Genomic DNA, 19,193 nt, shown 5'->3' with positions numbered 1-19,193 from the left:
ATACCCTTTTCTTGATTATTGTAACTATTACCATTTTTATTATGTAATAAATAATAAATGACTTACCGAATTCATTCTTTTCATTTTCTGTCATATTCTCCTCACACATTATATTTGTGATTTCTTCCCATCTTCTTCTCTTCACATCACGGTCACTACTCCTCACAAGATACGCCCTAGATTGCTCTTCGTCTTTCAGTTTTTTGAATAAATTTCTTGGTGTCGAAAGCCATCGGGACTTTTGGCTCGAGGTGCAGACAAGCTGCTCAGACAAGTGCACGGAGACTGAGGCAGCCACACTCTCTCTTTCAGGACCCGCAGCTCGCAACTGGCTGCATGCAGCCACCTGGCTGTCGTGCAGTCGCCCATGTTCTGTTGGCTGCCGCGGCCACAAAATCCTGGCTGCCTAATGCACGGCCTGCAATCAACTGTCATTGTTTTATTGGCTGCCTAGTTTGTTACCGGCCTGACATAACTGTGGAGGTAGTTTTTTTATGTAGAGTTTTCTGTGCTCCAAGTTTTGATTTTTATTGTCCTTCAAAATGTGAAAGTTACTATGTCAAAACCTATTGAAACTGACTCTCCTTCTTTCTGGCAAATGAAAAATCTCACCATTGCACCTTTTTGAAACTATTGTCTCATCAGTTTATTCTTTACTCTAATGGAAAATGAAATGTAAACATCTTTATAAACATGGGCTGTAATAACATATTTGCATAGGACAACTGATATGCACACTAAGGATGATGACTGAAAGTGCTGTGCTGTAAATGGAATCATTTGACTTGCTGAAGGGGACCATTGGTTATTGGATACTGGAAATACGGCAGGGCAATGTTAGTTTTGTACAATTCATAAAAAACATAGTTGTTGTTACAGAGATCCTTGAGTTAGTAGACATGCCAGAGCATCAAAGAGAACAGCTCATACAGTGACTTGAATTCAGCAAGCTGATGCTGTGGGAGAGGATAGTCCATCCCAGCAATTGCTCAACATGTGAGAAGTCAGCTGTTTATCTGTATTTGTTATAGTGGTCTAAGGAAGGTGTATATCATGATCATCATTCTGGTACCGACTGGCATCAGCATACAAACCTAGATGTGGACTGCTGACCCGTTGCTTACATCACATTAACTGCGGTACAAATTAAGACCAGTGTTGCATCTTTGTGGGCTACTAGGACTGCTAGGAGCTAAGTAATGAGCCAGGATGCTGCTTGCTAGGCTCCCTCTGACATCTCAGCACTATCCACCCTGCAACTGATGGTGAGTGAAAGATGCGCCTGAGGGTGCAAAATTGTCCCAGAGGAACAACTTCTACTCGAGTTTAGCAGGCAGCAACATAAAAGACGAATTTTGGGCCTCGTGTCATGGGGGGAAACTGTGGCTTACAGTGACTCTACACCCCCGATATTAGTTGCGATCAGAGACAAGAGTTAAATTTAAGTCAGAATGTTCTATAATACATGAGATTGGGTCCAAAATATGTATCATTAATACTGCTTCAGATCATTCATTATTCAAGAGTAATTTCAGCTGCTGAGAATCTGAGCTAGATTAATTATTGTTACACAGTTCTTGAGAGTGAAGAAAATGACAGAGCTGGGATATTTAATTGATAATGAAATGTGAATTACAATATTAAAAATTGCTGTGCAGTGAACTAGAATGTTTTGTAGTCTCATATGGGATCAGGCTTCACTCTCTGCTAGGATACATTGTTGCTATGCATAGTAGCCATTCCAGTAATGATTTCAAAGGAGAAAGGTTAAGTTATACTGAAGGTCAAAATTTAATGTGATGAAGCCCTGTCAATAGCTTATTGCGTATATGGAGGGCCCTATCATCATTAACCATTCCTGTAAAAAATTGGTACTGTCTATTGTTATCACTTCTGAGAGACAGTATGAGTAGATGATTGGGCTAGAGAACGGACACTGCAACTGGAATCTGACACTGCCAAAGATATAGCTAAACCCCATACTTCATCCTAAGCATTTGTTTACATTTGTCCCATCCTTGCCAGATGCTTGAAAGAGTAATGTAAAAAAGATAAGGAAAAAAATCATGTAGTATTGTGCAGTATATAAAGTATGTTTTGTATTGCAGGAACCTAAGTCTGACAAAGGAATTCCATGTGAGATCTGTGGCAAAACTTTTAACCACACTAGCTCCTTAATTTATCATAGAGAGGCAGACCACAATAATGGTCGTAGGTTTGTCTGTAATAAATGTGGGAAAGGCTTCAAACATAAGCAGCTCCTACAGCGACATCAGTTAGTCCATTCTGATAACAGGTATGTATTGGTGTCATATTGCTCTCTTAAATTGTTTTCATTAGACCCTGTGTGTCATAATAATGTTGGTTCAGCATTAATGTCGCAATTAAGTGCCTCCTATTCAACACACATACTTACTCAGATAAATTTTTTTTTTTTTTAGACCATTTGCATGTAAAACTTGTGGTGCAACATTCAAGGCGAAAGCAAACTTGTTAAATCATATGCCGACACATACAGGAGAGAAAAAGTACTTCTGTGAGCTGTGTGGTCATCAGTTCGCGCACAAAACTAGTCTCACATTACATTATAGATGGCACACAGGTAAGTTTGCTGTTATATATCATTACCTTCTGCAATAAGAATATTGTTGTTTTGAGATTTTGGTGTTAATATAACTTTTCATATTGTTTCTGTCAAAGACTCAGCAATTACTGTAGTCATACATATGTTTAATGTTGTTTGACTAGTCTCTTTTCTTGATTGTTTATGTTAATGTGAACCTGCCAGTAGCTACTGTGACAGTACATATCAAGAGGTTAGCATCAGATATTGAGACATTCATAGAAAATAATTCTAATAAATCTCTTGCCATTAGAGCTACAACATTTTCTTTATTCTTATGTGGCATATTACTACCATGTGTTTTGCTGCAGATATTCAAATAATACTTCCCTTGGAATGAAAAGTAAGCATTCAGATTAATAACATATATAATTGTTTCTCATTATATTGCAGAAACACACTATCTTACTGTTGCTGTACTATCAATTCTTTAAGATACATTGTGGTGGTGGTGGTGGTGGTGGTGGTAGTAGTAGTAGTAGTAGTAGTAAGGTATCTCCCTCTTTTCAGGTACAAAATTGTTTCTAATGCAGTATTAAGCAGATTGGAAGCATGTAGGGGAGTATTTATTGAACAGGAGCACAGAAAAGCAAATCATGTGTGGAACAAATTTAGAAACCTCAACTCAGTAACCCAATGCTAGACAGTGCCAAAAAGAAATATGTCGTCATTTTTAGTGACTTTATAAAAACTATTGATTCTGTCGATAGATTAGCCCTGCTCTTCACTCTTCGGGAATTCAGTGTTGATAGCAAAATTGATAAAGTTACTCAAACAGTTTCTCAAAAACACTAGATCAGAACAATTCAAAGCAGGGACAGGAGTCGGACAGGTAGATGGACTATCAGCTGTGCTTTTTAACTGTGACTCAGAGAAGAACCATCCTGATAGGGGAAAAGTCCCAAGAAACAAGAATAAATCACCAAGTTAAACTAGGACCAAAAAATCAAGTTGAAATTGTCTTGCTTTTGCACATGTCTACATCTAAATGTATATTCTGCAAACCACTGAATTGTATGGCAGACAATTCTTCCTATTGTACTTGTTATGAGGATTTCTTCCCATTCAATTCATGTATGAAGTGCAGAATATTGACTATGTAAATGACAATATTGACTATGTAAATGACTATGTGTAGTTTAATTAATCTAATCTGATCCTCACAATCCTTATCTGAGCAGTACGAGGGGGGTTGCAGTATATTCATAAAGTAATCATTTAAGTCCCATTCTTCAAACTTAGCAAGACAGTTTTTGTCTGTTTAGAGTCAACCATTTCAGTTTCTTCAGCACTTCTGCGGCACTTTCCTACGGGTCAAACAAACCTACAATCGAAGTACTGCCCTTTTCTGTATGTGTTAAATATCCTCAGTTAATCCTATTTGGCACATGTCCACACAATTGGGCAATATTCTAGAATGGGTCGCATGGGTGATTACTTGTAAATCTCCTTTGTAGACTGACTGCACTTCCCCAGTATTCTACCAATAAACTGAAGTCTGCTACCTGCTTTACCTATATGATCAGTGCATTTTGAATCCCTACAAAATGTTGGAACTAGGTATTTATATGAGTTGGCAAATTCTAACTGTGACTCATTGTAATAGTCATAGGATACTACGGTTTCTTGTTCTGTGATTTACATTTCTGAACATTCAAGACATGTTGCCACTCTTTGCACCACTTTGAAATCTTATTAGGATCTGATTCAATATTTATGCAGCTTCTTTCTGACAATTCTTTAGTATTGATAACTGCATCATCTGCAAAATGTTTGGATATGATGCAGTTATCTGTGTTATGTTATTATTAGTGTTATGTTAATATTAATATTGTCCGCATGGTCATTATTATTTTTATTATTCACATATGGGCCCAATAGGACCATGCGAGGTTCAGTCAGTCAATCAATGTCAATTTTGATGGTTGGCCTTTCTTCGTGTCCAAATTTGTATCACCCTTTCAGAATGAAGTCTCTTTCATCGGACCACAGTGTTCCAGTCCATTTTGTAATTTCTCTCTGACCAACTTTCCAGTCAAATATCTTTTGTCTGAACGTTTTACTATCTGTAACATCTGCCAAGTTATACTGACTACTTTAAGATCTTCCTTAATCGTAGCAATCCATTTAATTGGCTCAGTTTTTGCCTTACTTCTGTTTTTGTAGTATTCTGCTATTTGTTTTGTCACCTGAGGGTGTGCCCATAAAATTGAAGTCTTCATTTTCTTATGTCCCCTATGTGTGTCTGTGTTTTCTTCTATTTCCTTATTATTTCTCAGCCTAGAAGTTTCTCAATCAAACCACATGATGATTAATATACAGTATGAACTACAGGTGTCCCAACACACTTCTCTGGGACACCAAAGTTACCTCTGCATTTGTCAGTGACTCTCGATCCGAGATAACCTGCTGCATCCTCCCTACCAAAGAAATCCTGAGTCCAGCCACAAATTTCATTTGATACTCCATTTGATTGTACTTTTGACAATAAGCATAGGCGTGGTACTGAGTAAAATGCATCTTGGAAACCAAGAAATGCTGCATCTACCCGACTGCTTTGATTCAGAGCTTTCATTGACATGTGAGAAAAGTGTGAGCTGTGTTTCGCATGATTGACGTCCTCGGAATCCGTGCTGGTTGGCATCAAGGTGGTCATCCTGCTAGAAACATCTCATTAGATTTAAACACAGAATATATTTTCAGAATCTACAACAAATCAATGCCAAGGATATTGGGTAGAATTTTGTGGATCACTTTTACTACCCTTCTTGTAAACAGGTGTATGTAACCTTTGCTTTCTTCCAACTACTGGGCATGGTTTGTTGTTAAAGAGATCTGCAATAGATTATAGTTAAAGAAGGGCTACCTCAGTTGCAAATTAGGTGTAGAATGTGACGGGGATTCCATCGGACCCTGGAGCTTTATTCAGTTTTAACAATTTCTGCTGTTCCTCAACACCACTGACACTAACCCTTATTTCACTCATTTTTCAGATGTATGAAGATGAAATTGGGGCATTTCTCCTGGATTTTCCTTTCTAAAGGAACATTTGAAACTGGAGTTACGCATTTTGGTTTTTGCTTTGCTACCCCAATTTCAGTTCCAGTCTCATTTGCAGGTGACTGTCTTTACATACAACCAGAATTTCTTTGGGTTTTGTGAAAGATTGTTCGATGATATTCTGCTACGGTAGTCATTAAAGGCTTCTGCATTGCCCTCATGAAACCCAGGCATGTTTCATACAGCACCTCTATCTAAAGTACTATGCTTTGTTTTACATGTGTTATGCGTGTCTCTGTTTCTTTAGAGTGACTGTACAGTATGGAGGGGCAGTCCCATTATGAACTGTTCTACTGGGTACAAAGCTGTCCAGTGCATGGTAAACTATTCTTTTAAACTTACTTGTTTTAGTTTTCCTCTGTACTTTGGTTATCACTGTTGCCACAACCGCATCACAGTCACTACAGTAAGGCCGAAACACGATGATCCATGGCTCCGCCTACTGGGCCGGGAAACTGCCCTGGTCACAGAAACGGGAAGCAACCATGTTGCCAAATAGTTTCCTGCCGGACAGTACAGCTAACGGTCACAATGGCTAGCAGAGGACGGCAGGTCCTGCATTCTCAAGTGAGAGAATTTGTCGTTCGCGTACGGAATTACTTTGAAAATGACAGGCATAATGAAGGACCTATTCTCCCTGTGTCAAATGTAGTGCAACGAACAGCTGATGCACTTGGCATTGGAAGTGCTGCAGTGAAACACATGACTAAGGAGAAACATATAGGCCATGATAGTGCAGCCATCCTGATAGGTTTTCCGTGATTTCCCTAAATCGTTTCAGGCACTGCCGATTTCCTTCCCAATCCTTCCCTAACCCGAGCTTGCGCTCCGTCTCTAATGACCTCATTGTCGACGGGACTTAAACACTAACCACCACCATGATAGTGGTGAGAAAGACTTTTAGCTTAGAACGTCAGGTAAACACAGAAAGGGTACAAACCAAGTGACAGCTATTGACAATTTAATCAGTGTGCTATTCGGGACCATATTTACAATTATTACTGTGAAGGTGAATTTCCAGCTAGGAAGAAATTTACTGCTTCTCTTCTTCAAGCAGGGCTGTTTTCCGGTGGTAACATGTCGCTTTCTTCAATTCTGAACTCTTCAGGCTTCAGGTATAAAACATACAGCAATCATAAATGTGTAATGGAGAGGACTGATATAGTAATTCAGCACTGCAGTTTTCTCAGAGAAATGTGCACTATTGACTTTTCAAAGTCATATTTACGGATGAGACTTGGATTAATCCAAACTACAGTGTTCCACACATTTGGACTGACGTCACAAGTTCTTCAGTTCTAAGACAACCAACCGAGAAAGGTGGCAGATTAACTGTTTGCCACGCTATAACAAGTGCAGGATTCATATACGGTGCTTTGTGGGCTTTCACTTCGAAGAAGTCGGGAGATTTCCACGAATAAATAAATACTGCGAGTTACATCTCTTGGTTTCAGGATAAACTTATTCTGAATATTCCTCCCAAGTCTATTATAATGATAGATAATGCCCCTTATCATTCTACTAAGGTGAACAAAGCACCAACTATGTAAAATGGAAAAGACGATTTGTTAAGTTGGTTGCAGCAACATAATGGTCCTTGCAATGCTGAAATGAAAAAGGCAATGCTGCTTCAGCTTGTTAAGCTTAACAAGTCACAAACTCTTGTATACATGGTTGACAAAATCGCTATAGCTGCTGATCACAAAGTTATTCGTTTGTCACAATATCATTGCACATACAATGTGGTTGAGCTTATTTGGGCTCAAGTGAAAGGAAATGTAGCAAGAAATAACACGTATCTACCTTTCTCACAAAGCAAGGTGTTAAAATTGCTTCACTAAGCTTTAAATGAAGTTACACCAGTTATGTGGCGATCTGTGATTCTACAGACATGGTGAATCATCTAACATTACCGCTGGATATATTTCGTAAACCACATCAAATACTGACGAATCGATTCCACAGACCGAACGTGAGGAGAGGGGCTAGTGTAATTGGTTAATACAAACCATAAAAAAATTCACGAAAGTATGTTTTTTAACACAAACCTACGTTTTTTTAAATGGAACCCCATTAGTTTTGTTAGCACATCTGAACATATAAACAAATACGTAATCAGTGCCGTTTGTTGCATTGTAAAATGTTAATTACATCCGGAGATATTGTAACCTAAAGTTGACGCTTGAGTACCACTCCACCGCTGTTCGATCGTGTGTATCGGAGAGCACCGAATTACGTAGGGATCCAAAGGGAACGGTGATGGACCTTAGGTACAGAAGAGACTGGAGCAACACATTACGTCCACATGCTAACACCTTTTTATTGGTCTTTTTCACTGACGCACACGTATGTTACCTTGAGGGGTGAGGTACACGTACACATATGGTTTCCGTTTTCAATTACGGAGTGGAATAGAGTGTGTCCCGACATGTCAGGCCAATAGATGTTCAATGTGGTGGCCATCATTTGCTGCACACAATTGCAATCTCTGGCGTAATGAAAGTCGTACACGCCGCAGTACATCTGGTGTAATGTCGCCACAGGCTGACACAATACGTTGTTTCATATCCTCTGGGGTTGTAGGCACATCACAGTACACATTCTCCTTTAACGTACCCCACAGAAGAAGTCCAGAGGTGTAAGATCAGGAGAACGGGCTGGCCAATTTATGCGTCCTCCACGTCCTATGAAACGCCCATCGAACATCCTGTCAAGGGTCAGCCTAGTGTTAATTGCGGAATGTGCAGGTGCACCATCATGCTGATACCACATACGTCGACGCGTTTCCAGTGGGACATTTTCGAGCAACGTTGGCAAATCATTCTGTAGAAACGCGATGTATGTTGCAGCTGTTTGGGCCCTTGCAATGAAGTGAGGACCAATGAGTTGGTTGCCAATGATTCCGCACCATACATTTACAGTCCACGTTCGCTGTCGCTCTACCTGTCTGAGCCACGGACCAGTAATGCATGTTCTGTAGATTCACTGCCCCGTGGTTTGTGAAACCCGCTTCATCGGTAAACAGGTAGAACTGCAACGCATTCTCTGTTAATGCCCATTGACAGAATTGCACTCGATGATTAAAGTCATCACCATGTAATTGCTGATGTAGTGACACATGAAACAGGTGAAAGCGGTGACGAAGCAGTATGCGCATGACACTACTTTGACTCAGTCCACCGGCTCTCGCAATGTCCCGTGAACTCATGTGTGAGTTCATGGCAACAGCAGCTAACACACCAACTGTGACGGGCCTGTTATGGACCCGTTTGCGTGCTACGACCGTACCTGTTGCATACAGTTGGCGGTAGATGTTTTGCAATGTGCGGCACGTTGGATGCTCTCTGTCCGGGTACCATTCTGCATACACCCTGCAGGCTTCAGCTGCATTTCGTCGACACTCGCCATAGATGAATATCATCTCCGCCTTTTCAGAGTTCGAATACACCATGGTCACAGTTCCTACAACACTACACTATCACAGACGTCTGGTAACACGGTGTACTACAGTTGGTCTGCGTGCGGAGACGAAGCAGAATAACAATAGCAGCAAACGCTACATGCGGACACTGCGACAGTTAGACTAAACCACAACAGTGCACTACAGCCACACTCGTAAACACGGTCGTCATCGTAAACATGTTCCTGCAGATGCTGCTCGCCGACCATGGCCCGTGTTTGTTACAACACGCAACTGAACGTCGGAGGTTTCAAGCGTCATCTTTAGGTTACAATATCTCCGGATGTAATTAACATTTTACAATGCAACAAATGGCACTGATTACGTATTTGTTTATATGTTCAGATATGCTAACAAAACTAACGTGGTTCCATTTAAAAAAATGTAGGTTTGTTTTAAAAAACATACTTCTGTGCATTTTTGTATGGTTTGTATTAAACAATTACACTAGCCCCTCTCCTTACGTTCGGTTTGTGGAATCGGTTCGTCAGTATTTGATGTGGTTTATGAAATATATCCAGCGGTAACGTTAGGTGACTCACCCTGTATAATTGTTACATTTCTTCTAGGGTAAGAATTTAATAAATGAGACAACTTTGTAATATTCTTTAATGCTTAACCACCGCAGTTTGAAAATGAGCATCTATAAAATATGTAGTACAAGAACAATCAGTGACAATTTTAGCAAAGGGTAATTAATATGTTGCCATAACTATTTACTCTCTGGTATTGCTTTATTTAACCATTAGTTTCTTAAGACATGTACACTTATGTTTCTGAAATTGTTTATAAGGTTTATTACGTCTATCAGAAATGCAGCATTTTTAACAACTTAGGTCGAACTGCTGAACAGAACCGTGAAGTGACACAACTATCAGTAATTAAAGGTGGAAATTTTAAGAATAAATAATAACTCAGGAATCTGGAGTTCTGTGTCTCACTTTATAGATAAATATCCGTCAGTAATAATGCTTCTTGCACAAATATGAAACACACAAAACAAATTCAGAAAGTGTATATCTTGTTTTGCGATCTGTCCTGCCGTATGTGTCCGTGGAATCAAATTCCATGGCATTAAAATAAATGAAGTAAATTATTGAGTATGAACTTGGTGATTGCTGTTTTGTTCAGGTGCACAAGCACAGCTACTCGGGCGCATGTTTCAACAAAGCTGAGTGGACCATATCAACTGTTGTCACTGTTGTCTGGCGGAACTGGCAAAAGTGCACAGCACAGCCGAATGCGCGCATGCGTAGAACAGCATTCACATTTGACTTACTCCAATGGTCTGCTGCTGCAACCGGCACTCAATGCAGATTGGTGCGAGCACCAGGGATCATGGTATTTCAGCTCAATTTTAATACCGGTAACCATGAGGACACAAGGGCGATGTACTTGAGGACAATATTCTGGAAATGGAAGAGGATGTAGATGAAGACGAAATGGGAGATACAATACTGCGTGAAGAGTTTGACAGAGCACTGAAAGACCAGAGTCGAAACAAGGCCCCCGGAGTAGACAGCATTCCATTAGAACTACTGATGGCCTTGGGAGAGCCAGTCCTGACAAAACTCTACCATCTGGTGAGCAAGATGTATGAGACAGGCGAAATACCCTAGGACTTCAAGAAGAATATAATAATTCCAATCCCAAAGAAAGCAGGTGCTGACAGATGTGAAAATTACCGAACTATCAGTTTAATAAGTCACAGCTGCAAAATACTAATGCAAATTCTTTACAGACAAATGGAAAAACTGCTAGAAGCCGATCTCAGCGAAGATCAGTTTGGATTCCGCAGAAATGTTGGAACAAGTGAGGCAATACTGACCCTACGACTTATCTTAGAAGCTAGTAAGAAAGGGCAAACCTACGTTTCTAGCATTTGTAGACTTAGAGAAAGCTTTTGACAATGTTGACTGGAATACTCTCCTTCAAATTCTGAAGGTGGCAGGGGTAAAATACAGGGAGCGAAAGGCTATTTACAATTTGTACAGAAACCAGATGGCAGTTACAAGAGTCGAGGGACATGAAAGGGAAGCAGTGGTTGGGAAGGGAGTGGGACAGGGTTGTAGTCTCTCCCCGATGTTATTCAATCTGTATATTGAGCAAGCAGTGAAGGAAACAAAAGAAAAATTCGGAGTAGGTATTAAAATACATGGAGAAGAAATAAAAACTTTGAGGTTCGCCGATGACATTGTAATTCTGTCAGAGACAGCAAAGGACTTGGAAGAGCAGTTGAATGGAATGGATAGTATCTTGAAAGGAGGATATAAGATGAACATCAACAAAGGCAAAACAAGGATAATGGAATATAATCGAATTAAGTTGGGTGATGCTGAGGGAATTAGATTAGGAAATGAGACACTTAAAGTAGTAAAGGAGTTTTGCTATTAGGGGAGCAAAATAACTGATGACGGTCGAAGTAGAGAGGATATAAAATGTAGACTGGCAATGGGAAGGAAAGGGTTTCTGAAGAAGAGAAATTTGTTAACATCGAGTATAGATTTAAGTGTCAGGAAGTCGTTTCTGAAAGTATTTGTATGGAGTGTAGCCACGTATGGAAGTGAAACATAGACGATAAACAGTTTGGACAAGAAGAGAATAGAAGCTTTCGAAATGTGGTGCTACAGAAGAATACTGAAGATTAGATGGGTAGATCACATAACTAATGAGGAGGTATTGAATAGAATTGGGGGGGAGTTTGTGGCACAACTTGACAAAAAGAAGGGACCGGTTAGTAGGACATGTTCTGAGGCATCAAGGGATCACAAATTTAGCATTGGAGGGCAGCATGGAGGGTAAAAATCATAGAGGGAGACCAAGAGAAGAATACACTAAGCAGATTCAGGAGGATGTAGGTTGCGGTAGGTGCTGGGAGATGAAGAAGCTTGCACAGGATAGAGTAGCATGGAGAGCTGCATCAAACCAGTCTCAGGACTGAAGACAACAACAACAACAACAACAACAACAACAACAACAACCATGAGGACACAATCAAAGAGGTCAGGTGTATTTGTTGCAATTAGATCTAGTATATTTCCATCATGAGTAGGGTTCCAAACTACCTGTTGAAGGTAGTTTTCAGAGAAGGTGTTTAGTAATCTTTCACAGGATGTCTTCTCACACCCGCCACTTACAAAACTGTAATTTTCCCTATTGATTGTTGGATAATTAAAGTTTCCACCGATGATTGCAGTATGATTGGGGACTTAAACATACAAGCGAAGTCTGGTTTTCTCTTCGGTTTTTGGTTACATCAGGAAATGAGTCTGGTGGGCAAAAGGAGGGTCCAATTACCATTTTATGCCCACCCCTGATACTGAGTCTTGCCCAAAAATTTTCACATTGAGTTTGAATTTCAGTCTCCGTGTATTTGAGTTTCTTGTCTACAGTGACATATACACTACCTCCATTTTCGCCATGTCCTAATGATATATGCCAAAGACATAAGTTCACCCAATATTCAGATAAATCTTCTCAGAAAAATGCTGAAAAAACAGACCCAAAAATATCTACATCCAAAATTAAGTATGGTATATGACCAACATCTTCAACACTCCAAAATCATAAGGAACAAGACTTCGGAAGGATCAACAATAGTAGTAGTAGTAGTAGTAGTAGTAGTAGTAGCAGTAGTACAGATCTGAAAGAATAACTGAAATACAGAATATCCCCAAGACAACTAAACATATATAGTGAAATATTACTGTAAGAAATTGTATGACCATAGTAAAAAAACAGAGAAAATAAAATACCTAAACATAGTGTGTAAACAAATAATGTAGTTGTGAGTTTGCAACGAGGAGTAGAGCAATTGGCAGAAGAAAGGCACCAGAGTAGATTATGCAAAGACTAACTGCATACACAGATATTACCATTGCACTGAGACGGGGTACCTTGAGACAGCATTTCTGGACTTGCATGAAACCTGGATTTGTCAATGTTGTGATACTGTCCCCTCTTAATTATGTCCAAGCTTGATACACAGTGTTCAGTTAACTGTGAACAACACAAAATTCAAAGAAGATCCCAGAAGAGGGGACAAAACATTGCTTGTGTAGAAGAAAGGTGACATAGCCTAACATGTAGGATCATTTTCAAAATCTTGGTGGGAGGAACTTGTGACCCAGGAAGTGTGTGTATAAATAGCAACATCACCTTTAGTAACAGTGCAAGAAAGACTGAGCTCTAGAAAATGGTAGTTACATATTAGCATTGTGTGGATTCAGGGAAATTCACTCTACTCTTGGTAACTAGTAACCTGATACTATCATGAATGTGCACGAAAGAGGATTCCTCATGCAAACAACATCCTGTAAGTGTATCCCCCTTTCCTCTTTCCCTCTATCCTGTCTCCAACTACTAAAATCATTTGAAGTTACTTGATGGCAACTTGCTTGAAATGATCAGGAATGTAAAATTTTGCACTTCACAAAACGAAAAAAAATGTAGTATCCTGTGACTGTAATACCAGTGAGTCACTGTTGGAATTGGCCAGCTCATACAAATGCCTGATGTAACACTTTGTAGGGATATGAAATGGAGTAATCACACAGGTTCAGTCATGGATAAAGCAGGTGGTAGATTTCGATTTACTGGTAGTATACTTGGAAAGTGCATTCAGCCTACAAAGGAGTGTGCTTACAAATCACTCGTGTGACCAGTTCTAGAATATTTGCTCAAGTGTATGGGACATGTACCAGATAGGACTAATGGGGGATATTGAACATATACAGAGGAGAACAGCACAAATGGTCATATGTTTGTGTAATTCATGAGAAAATGTCACAGAGGTACTGAAGGAACTGAACTGGCAGACTCTTGAAGACAGACGTAAATCATCCTGAGGAGGTCTATTAACTAAGTTTCAAGAACCCCCCCACTTATCGCTCACATAGGGATCATGAGGGTAAGATTAGAATAATTACTGCACACACAGAGCCATTCAATAATTCTCTCTTCACACGCTTGATACATGACTGGAACTGGAAGAAAGCCTAATAACTGACAGCATGGGATGTACCTTCTGCTGCGCACCTGTTAGTGGTTTCCAGAATATACACTAAGTGATCAAAAGTATTCAGACACCCTCAAAAACATACGTTTTTCATATTAGGTGCATGGTGCTGCCACCTACTGCCAGGTACTCCATATCAGCGACCTCAGCAGTCATTAGACATTATGAGAGAGCAGAATGGGGCACTCCGTGGAACTCATGGACTTCGAACGTGTTCCGGTGATTGGGTGTCACTTCTGTCATTCATCTGTATGCGAGATTTCCACACTCCTAAACATCCCTAGGTCCACTGTTTCTGATGTGATAGTGAAGTGGAATCTTGAAGGGACATGTACAGCACAAAAGTGTACAGGCTGACCTCGTCTGTTGACTGACAGAGACCGCCGACAGTTGAAGAGGGTCATAATGTGCAATAGGCAGACATCTGTCCAGACCATCACTTGGGAATTCCAAATTGCATCAGAATCAACTGCAAGTACTATGACAGTTAGGTGGGATGTGAGAAAACTGGATTTCATGGTCGAGTGGCTGCTCATAAACCACACATCACACCAGTAAATGCCAAACAATACTGTGATTGGTGTAAGGAGTGTAAACATTGGATGATTGAACAAGGGAAAAACGTTGTGTGAAGTGACGAATCATGGTACACAATATGGTGGTCCAATGGCAGGGTGTGGGTATGGTGAATGCCCGGTGAACGTCATCTGCCAGTGTGTGTTGTGCCATCAGTAAAATTTGGTGACGGTGGTGTTATGGTGTGGTTGTGTTTTTCATGGAGAAAGCTTGCACTCGTTTTGCGTGACACTATCACCGCACAGGCCTACATTGATGTTTTAAGCACTTTCTTGTTTCCCACTGTTGAAGAGCAATTCGGGGATGGCACTTGCATCTTTCAACACAATTTAGCTCCTTTTCGTAATGCATGGCCTGTGTTGGAGTGGTTACATGACAATAACATCCCTGTAATGGACTGGCCTGCACAGAGTCCTGGCCTGAATCCTGTAGAACACCTTTGGGATGTTTAGGAACACTGACTTCGTGCCAGGCCTCACTGATTGACATCGATACCTCTTCTCAGTGCAGCACTCCGTGAAGAATGGGCTGTCAAGCACCTAATTGAATGTATGCCTGCGAGAGTGAAAGTGCGATCAAAGCTAAGGGTGGCCAACACCATATTGAATTCCAGAATTAACGATGTAGGGCGCCACGAACTTGCAAGTCATTTTCAGCCAGATGTCCAGATACATTTGATCACACATTGTAGGTGTAGATGTAGAAAAGCCAGGCCTAAAATACAAAAGGAACACGAAAAATAATACAGGTAATTCAAACGCGTGGTATACTCAAAGTGCACACTAGTGTTTCTTGCAGTGTCTCTCAATGGCCTGTTACTTGGATAATAGCACAACAGATAGACAGAAACCAACATTCTTCTCTGCTTTGACGGAAATGCTCCCCAACACTGTAGCTTGAAATTTGAATACATAGGAATATATTTAAGAGAATCGTGCACCACTGCCATATGGCAACACGAGGCGTTATTGGGGTAAGGTTAAAACAGGAGCTAAATCAGCTGTAAATTCCAGATACAATCTGATTGGTATTCCATCAGAGCATGGGGATTTGTTCAGTTTCAAAAATGTCAACAGTTTATAAGTGCTGATGATACTAATGTGTGTGTCACTCATCTTTGCAATTGTGGAGGCATTAAAATGCGGCAGCACACCTGGATTTTCCTTCGTAAAGGAACAGTCAAAAGTACATTTCTGCCTTTGGATGTCATCCATGATTGGCTGGATATAACTTGATGCCACAGTCAGCTTTTCATATGACTAGAATTTCTTTGTATTTTGTTAGAGATCCTTAGATAAGATTCTGCTACACTAGTTCTTGAAAGCTTCAGGCATTGCCCTTTTGACAGCAAAATACATTACCTATTTATACTCTTAAGCTTTGTTTCACACCTGTTGTGCAGTTGCCACTATTTCTTCACTAGTTTCTTTGCAGAGACTGGATACTAAGAAGAGACCCTCCCATCATGAACTATTCCACTAGGTACAGATCTGTAAAGTACTGCACAAATGTTATTTGCAACACAGTTCCATTATCTGCCCCTGCCCAGAGCTGAGAGTGTTAACAAAAGAGAGACATTAATTTCCATGAAACACCAATGAGAAATAAGTAACTGAAAAATCATGTTTAAGTTTCTGGATGATGATGATGATGTGATTACTTATGTTTATTATATTTCATTTTATTTGAGTAATTTCAAAGAATGAGAAGCAAACGATAACAGACAGTCATAAGATTCCTTCATAGAATATACATATTATTAGTGCAAAAAATGTTCAACAATTACTAATTTTTGTAAAGAAATGAATAACTGCAGAATGTAACAGTGTACTTTTCAAACACTTTAGGTCAAAAGCCTTATCAGTGCCATGTATGCAATAAAAGTTTCTCACAAAATGGAAATTTACAAGAACATTTGAGAATACACACAGGAGAAAAACCTTTCTGTTGTGACTTTTGTGGCCGAAAATTCACAACGTCATCACAGGTAGGTAATAATTTTGTAGTGCATGCATAACATACAAGGAAAATACTTATGTAGAGGGAAACATTCCACGTTGGAAAAATATATCTAAAAACAAAGATGATGTAACTTAGCAAACGAAAGCGTTGGTATGTAGATAGACACACAAATAAACACAAACACACACACAAAATTCAGGCTTTCGCAACCAGTGGTTGCTTCATCAGGAAAGAGGGAAGGAGAGGGAAAGACGAAAGGATGTGGGTTTTAAGGGAGAGGGTAAGGAGTCATTCCAATCCCGGGAGCGGAAAGACTTACCTTAGGGGGAAAAAAAGGACAGGTATACACACTCACTCGCACGCGCGCGCGCGCACACACTCACTCGCACGCGCGCGCGCGCGCACACACTCACTCGCACGCGCGCGCGCGCACACACTCACTCGCACGCGCGCGCGCGCGCACACACTCACTCGCACGCGCGCGCGCGCGCACACACTCACTCGCACGCGCACGCGCGCGCGCACACACACACACACACACACACACACACACACACACACACACACACACACACACACACACACATTTGCACATATGCAGACATAAGCAGACATTTTGCTTGTCAGCTTGTGTCTGAATATGTGCAGATGTGTATGTGTGTGTATGCGAGTGTATACCTGTCCTTTTTTCCCCCTAAGGTAAGTCTTTCCGCTCCCAGGATTGGAATGACTCCTTACCCTCTCCCTTAAAACCCACATCCTTTCGTCCTTCCCTCTTTCCTGATGAAGCAACCGTTGGTTGCGAAAGCTTGAATTTTGTGTGTGTGTGTGTTTATTTATTTATTTGTGTGCCTATCTACATACCAACGCTTTCGTTTGGTAAGTTACATCATCTTTGTTTTACAATGATGAACCAAAATATTATGACTACCTGCTTAAAAATGTTGCATTGTTGGAATGCAATACATTGATTCAACAAGGCCTTTGGCACCTAATGTCTACACCCAGATCACGCAAGTCGCATAAATTACGGGCTGGTGCTTTGTGGGCGTGGAGTTGACACCAGATAGCATCCCAGGTGCATTCCCCCAAGTTCAAATCAGCCTAATTTGGTGACGAAGGCATCAATATGAGTTCACTGTCGTGTTTCTCAAATCACTATTAGCACACTTCTGGCATTGTAACGTGGACAGTTGTTCTGCTACAAGATGTGATCACCGCAGGGGAAGGAATGCAGGTGCTTCACAGTAACGTTCATATAGTCCACAGCTGTGTTGGTGCCTTAGACTAATACTATAGGTCCCATGAAAACCCAGATGAATGTCCCCCATATGGTGATATTGCCCCACCGGCCTGTGTCTAAAATGTGGTGCACGTTTCAAGCAGCCATTCACGCAGTTTCGATGTATCAGGGCTCGCCATCAGCCTAGTGCAACAAGGAACATAATTAGTCATCAGGTGCCTTGTTTCATGCACAATCTAATATCGGATGATGCCATGCCCACTGCAGTTTTAATTGGTGATGCCATTTGGTCATCATGGGAAAATTAGGAGGTTGTCTGCTGTGGAGCCCCATATTTAACAGTTTGCAGTCAATGGTGTGCTCCGAAACACCTATGGCTGCCCCCGCTTTGTAATCTGTCGTGAGATCTGCCTCAGATTGCCATTTATCCTACTTTACAAAGTGGGCAAGCCTCCAACCTCCACATTCTTTAATGAGGTGTAGACATCCAACATCTTGTCGCCTTTTAAAGGTTTCACCATCATTAATGTTTCCCCATAGGTCCTCACAACATTAGCACATGAGCAGCCAATCAGCTTTGCTCTTTCTGAACACTCGTCCCTAGACACTAATCCATAACAATCTTCAATTTGTAAAAGTCACTTATGTCAGTGGATTTCTCCATTTGTGTAACATACTTCATCACTAGGACAATTTCACATTTGTCTGTGCTCTGCTTGTATACTATCCTTCCAGTGCTACAGTGTCACCAGTGAACTTCCCAGCTCCAATTGGGCAGTGGTCGTAATGTTTTGGCTCAACAGTGTACTGTATATTGTACTGTAATCATTAAAACAAAGACATTTTGCATTGTGACAATAACTTTTTACAAAATTTTAATCACGTTTTCTGTCTGAATGCAGAAATATATTCAGTGAAATTGGAGAACTGCCAAAATTGCACTGAAGTTTGTTTTTGTTTAAATGGTGTACTCCAGTGCAACTTGATGATTCAGAATTTCATTGAACCGTAGTAAGTTGCTGCCTCCTGCCATCCAGCATGCTTTAAGTGGACAAAAATATATTATTTACTCCCACCTACTTATATAAAACCAATATAAAAGAATAAGAGAAGATTGAGCTTGCACAGAAAGATTTAGGTGTGTGTTTTTCCCAGGTGCTATTACAGATTGGAACAGTGGAGCAGTAGTAGTCTAGAAGTGGTTCCGTGAACACTCAGCCAAGCTCTTTAAGTGAGAATTGCAGAGTAGTCA

At 40.5% G+C, this 19,193-nt stretch overlaps 1 protein-coding gene across 2 annotated transcripts in view; it reads left to right on the top strand.

Moving 5' to 3' along the window:
• Positions 1-19,193, top strand: part of LOC124776383 (zinc finger protein ZFP2-like) — a 62,263-nt gene that overhangs the window by 20,841 nt on the left and 22,229 nt on the right. For both annotated transcript variants that reach the window (XM_047251351.1, XM_047251352.1), the window contains exons 10-12: positions 2,109-2,296; positions 2,442-2,602; positions 16,584-16,723. In XM_047251351.1, coding sequence (XP_047107307.1) covers positions 2,109-2,296; positions 2,442-2,602; positions 16,584-16,723 — 489 coding nt within the window. The remainder of the gene's footprint in view (positions 1-2,108; positions 2,297-2,441; positions 2,603-16,583; positions 16,724-19,193) is intronic.

Source organism: Schistocerca piceifrons, chromosome 2, assembly GCF_021461385.2.
Source record: "Schistocerca piceifrons isolate TAMUIC-IGC-003096 chromosome 2, iqSchPice1.1, whole genome shotgun sequence".
Taxonomy (NCBI): domain Eukaryota; kingdom Metazoa; phylum Arthropoda; class Insecta; order Orthoptera; family Acrididae; genus Schistocerca; species Schistocerca piceifrons.
This window is presented reverse-complemented; position numbering and strand designations above follow the sequence as displayed.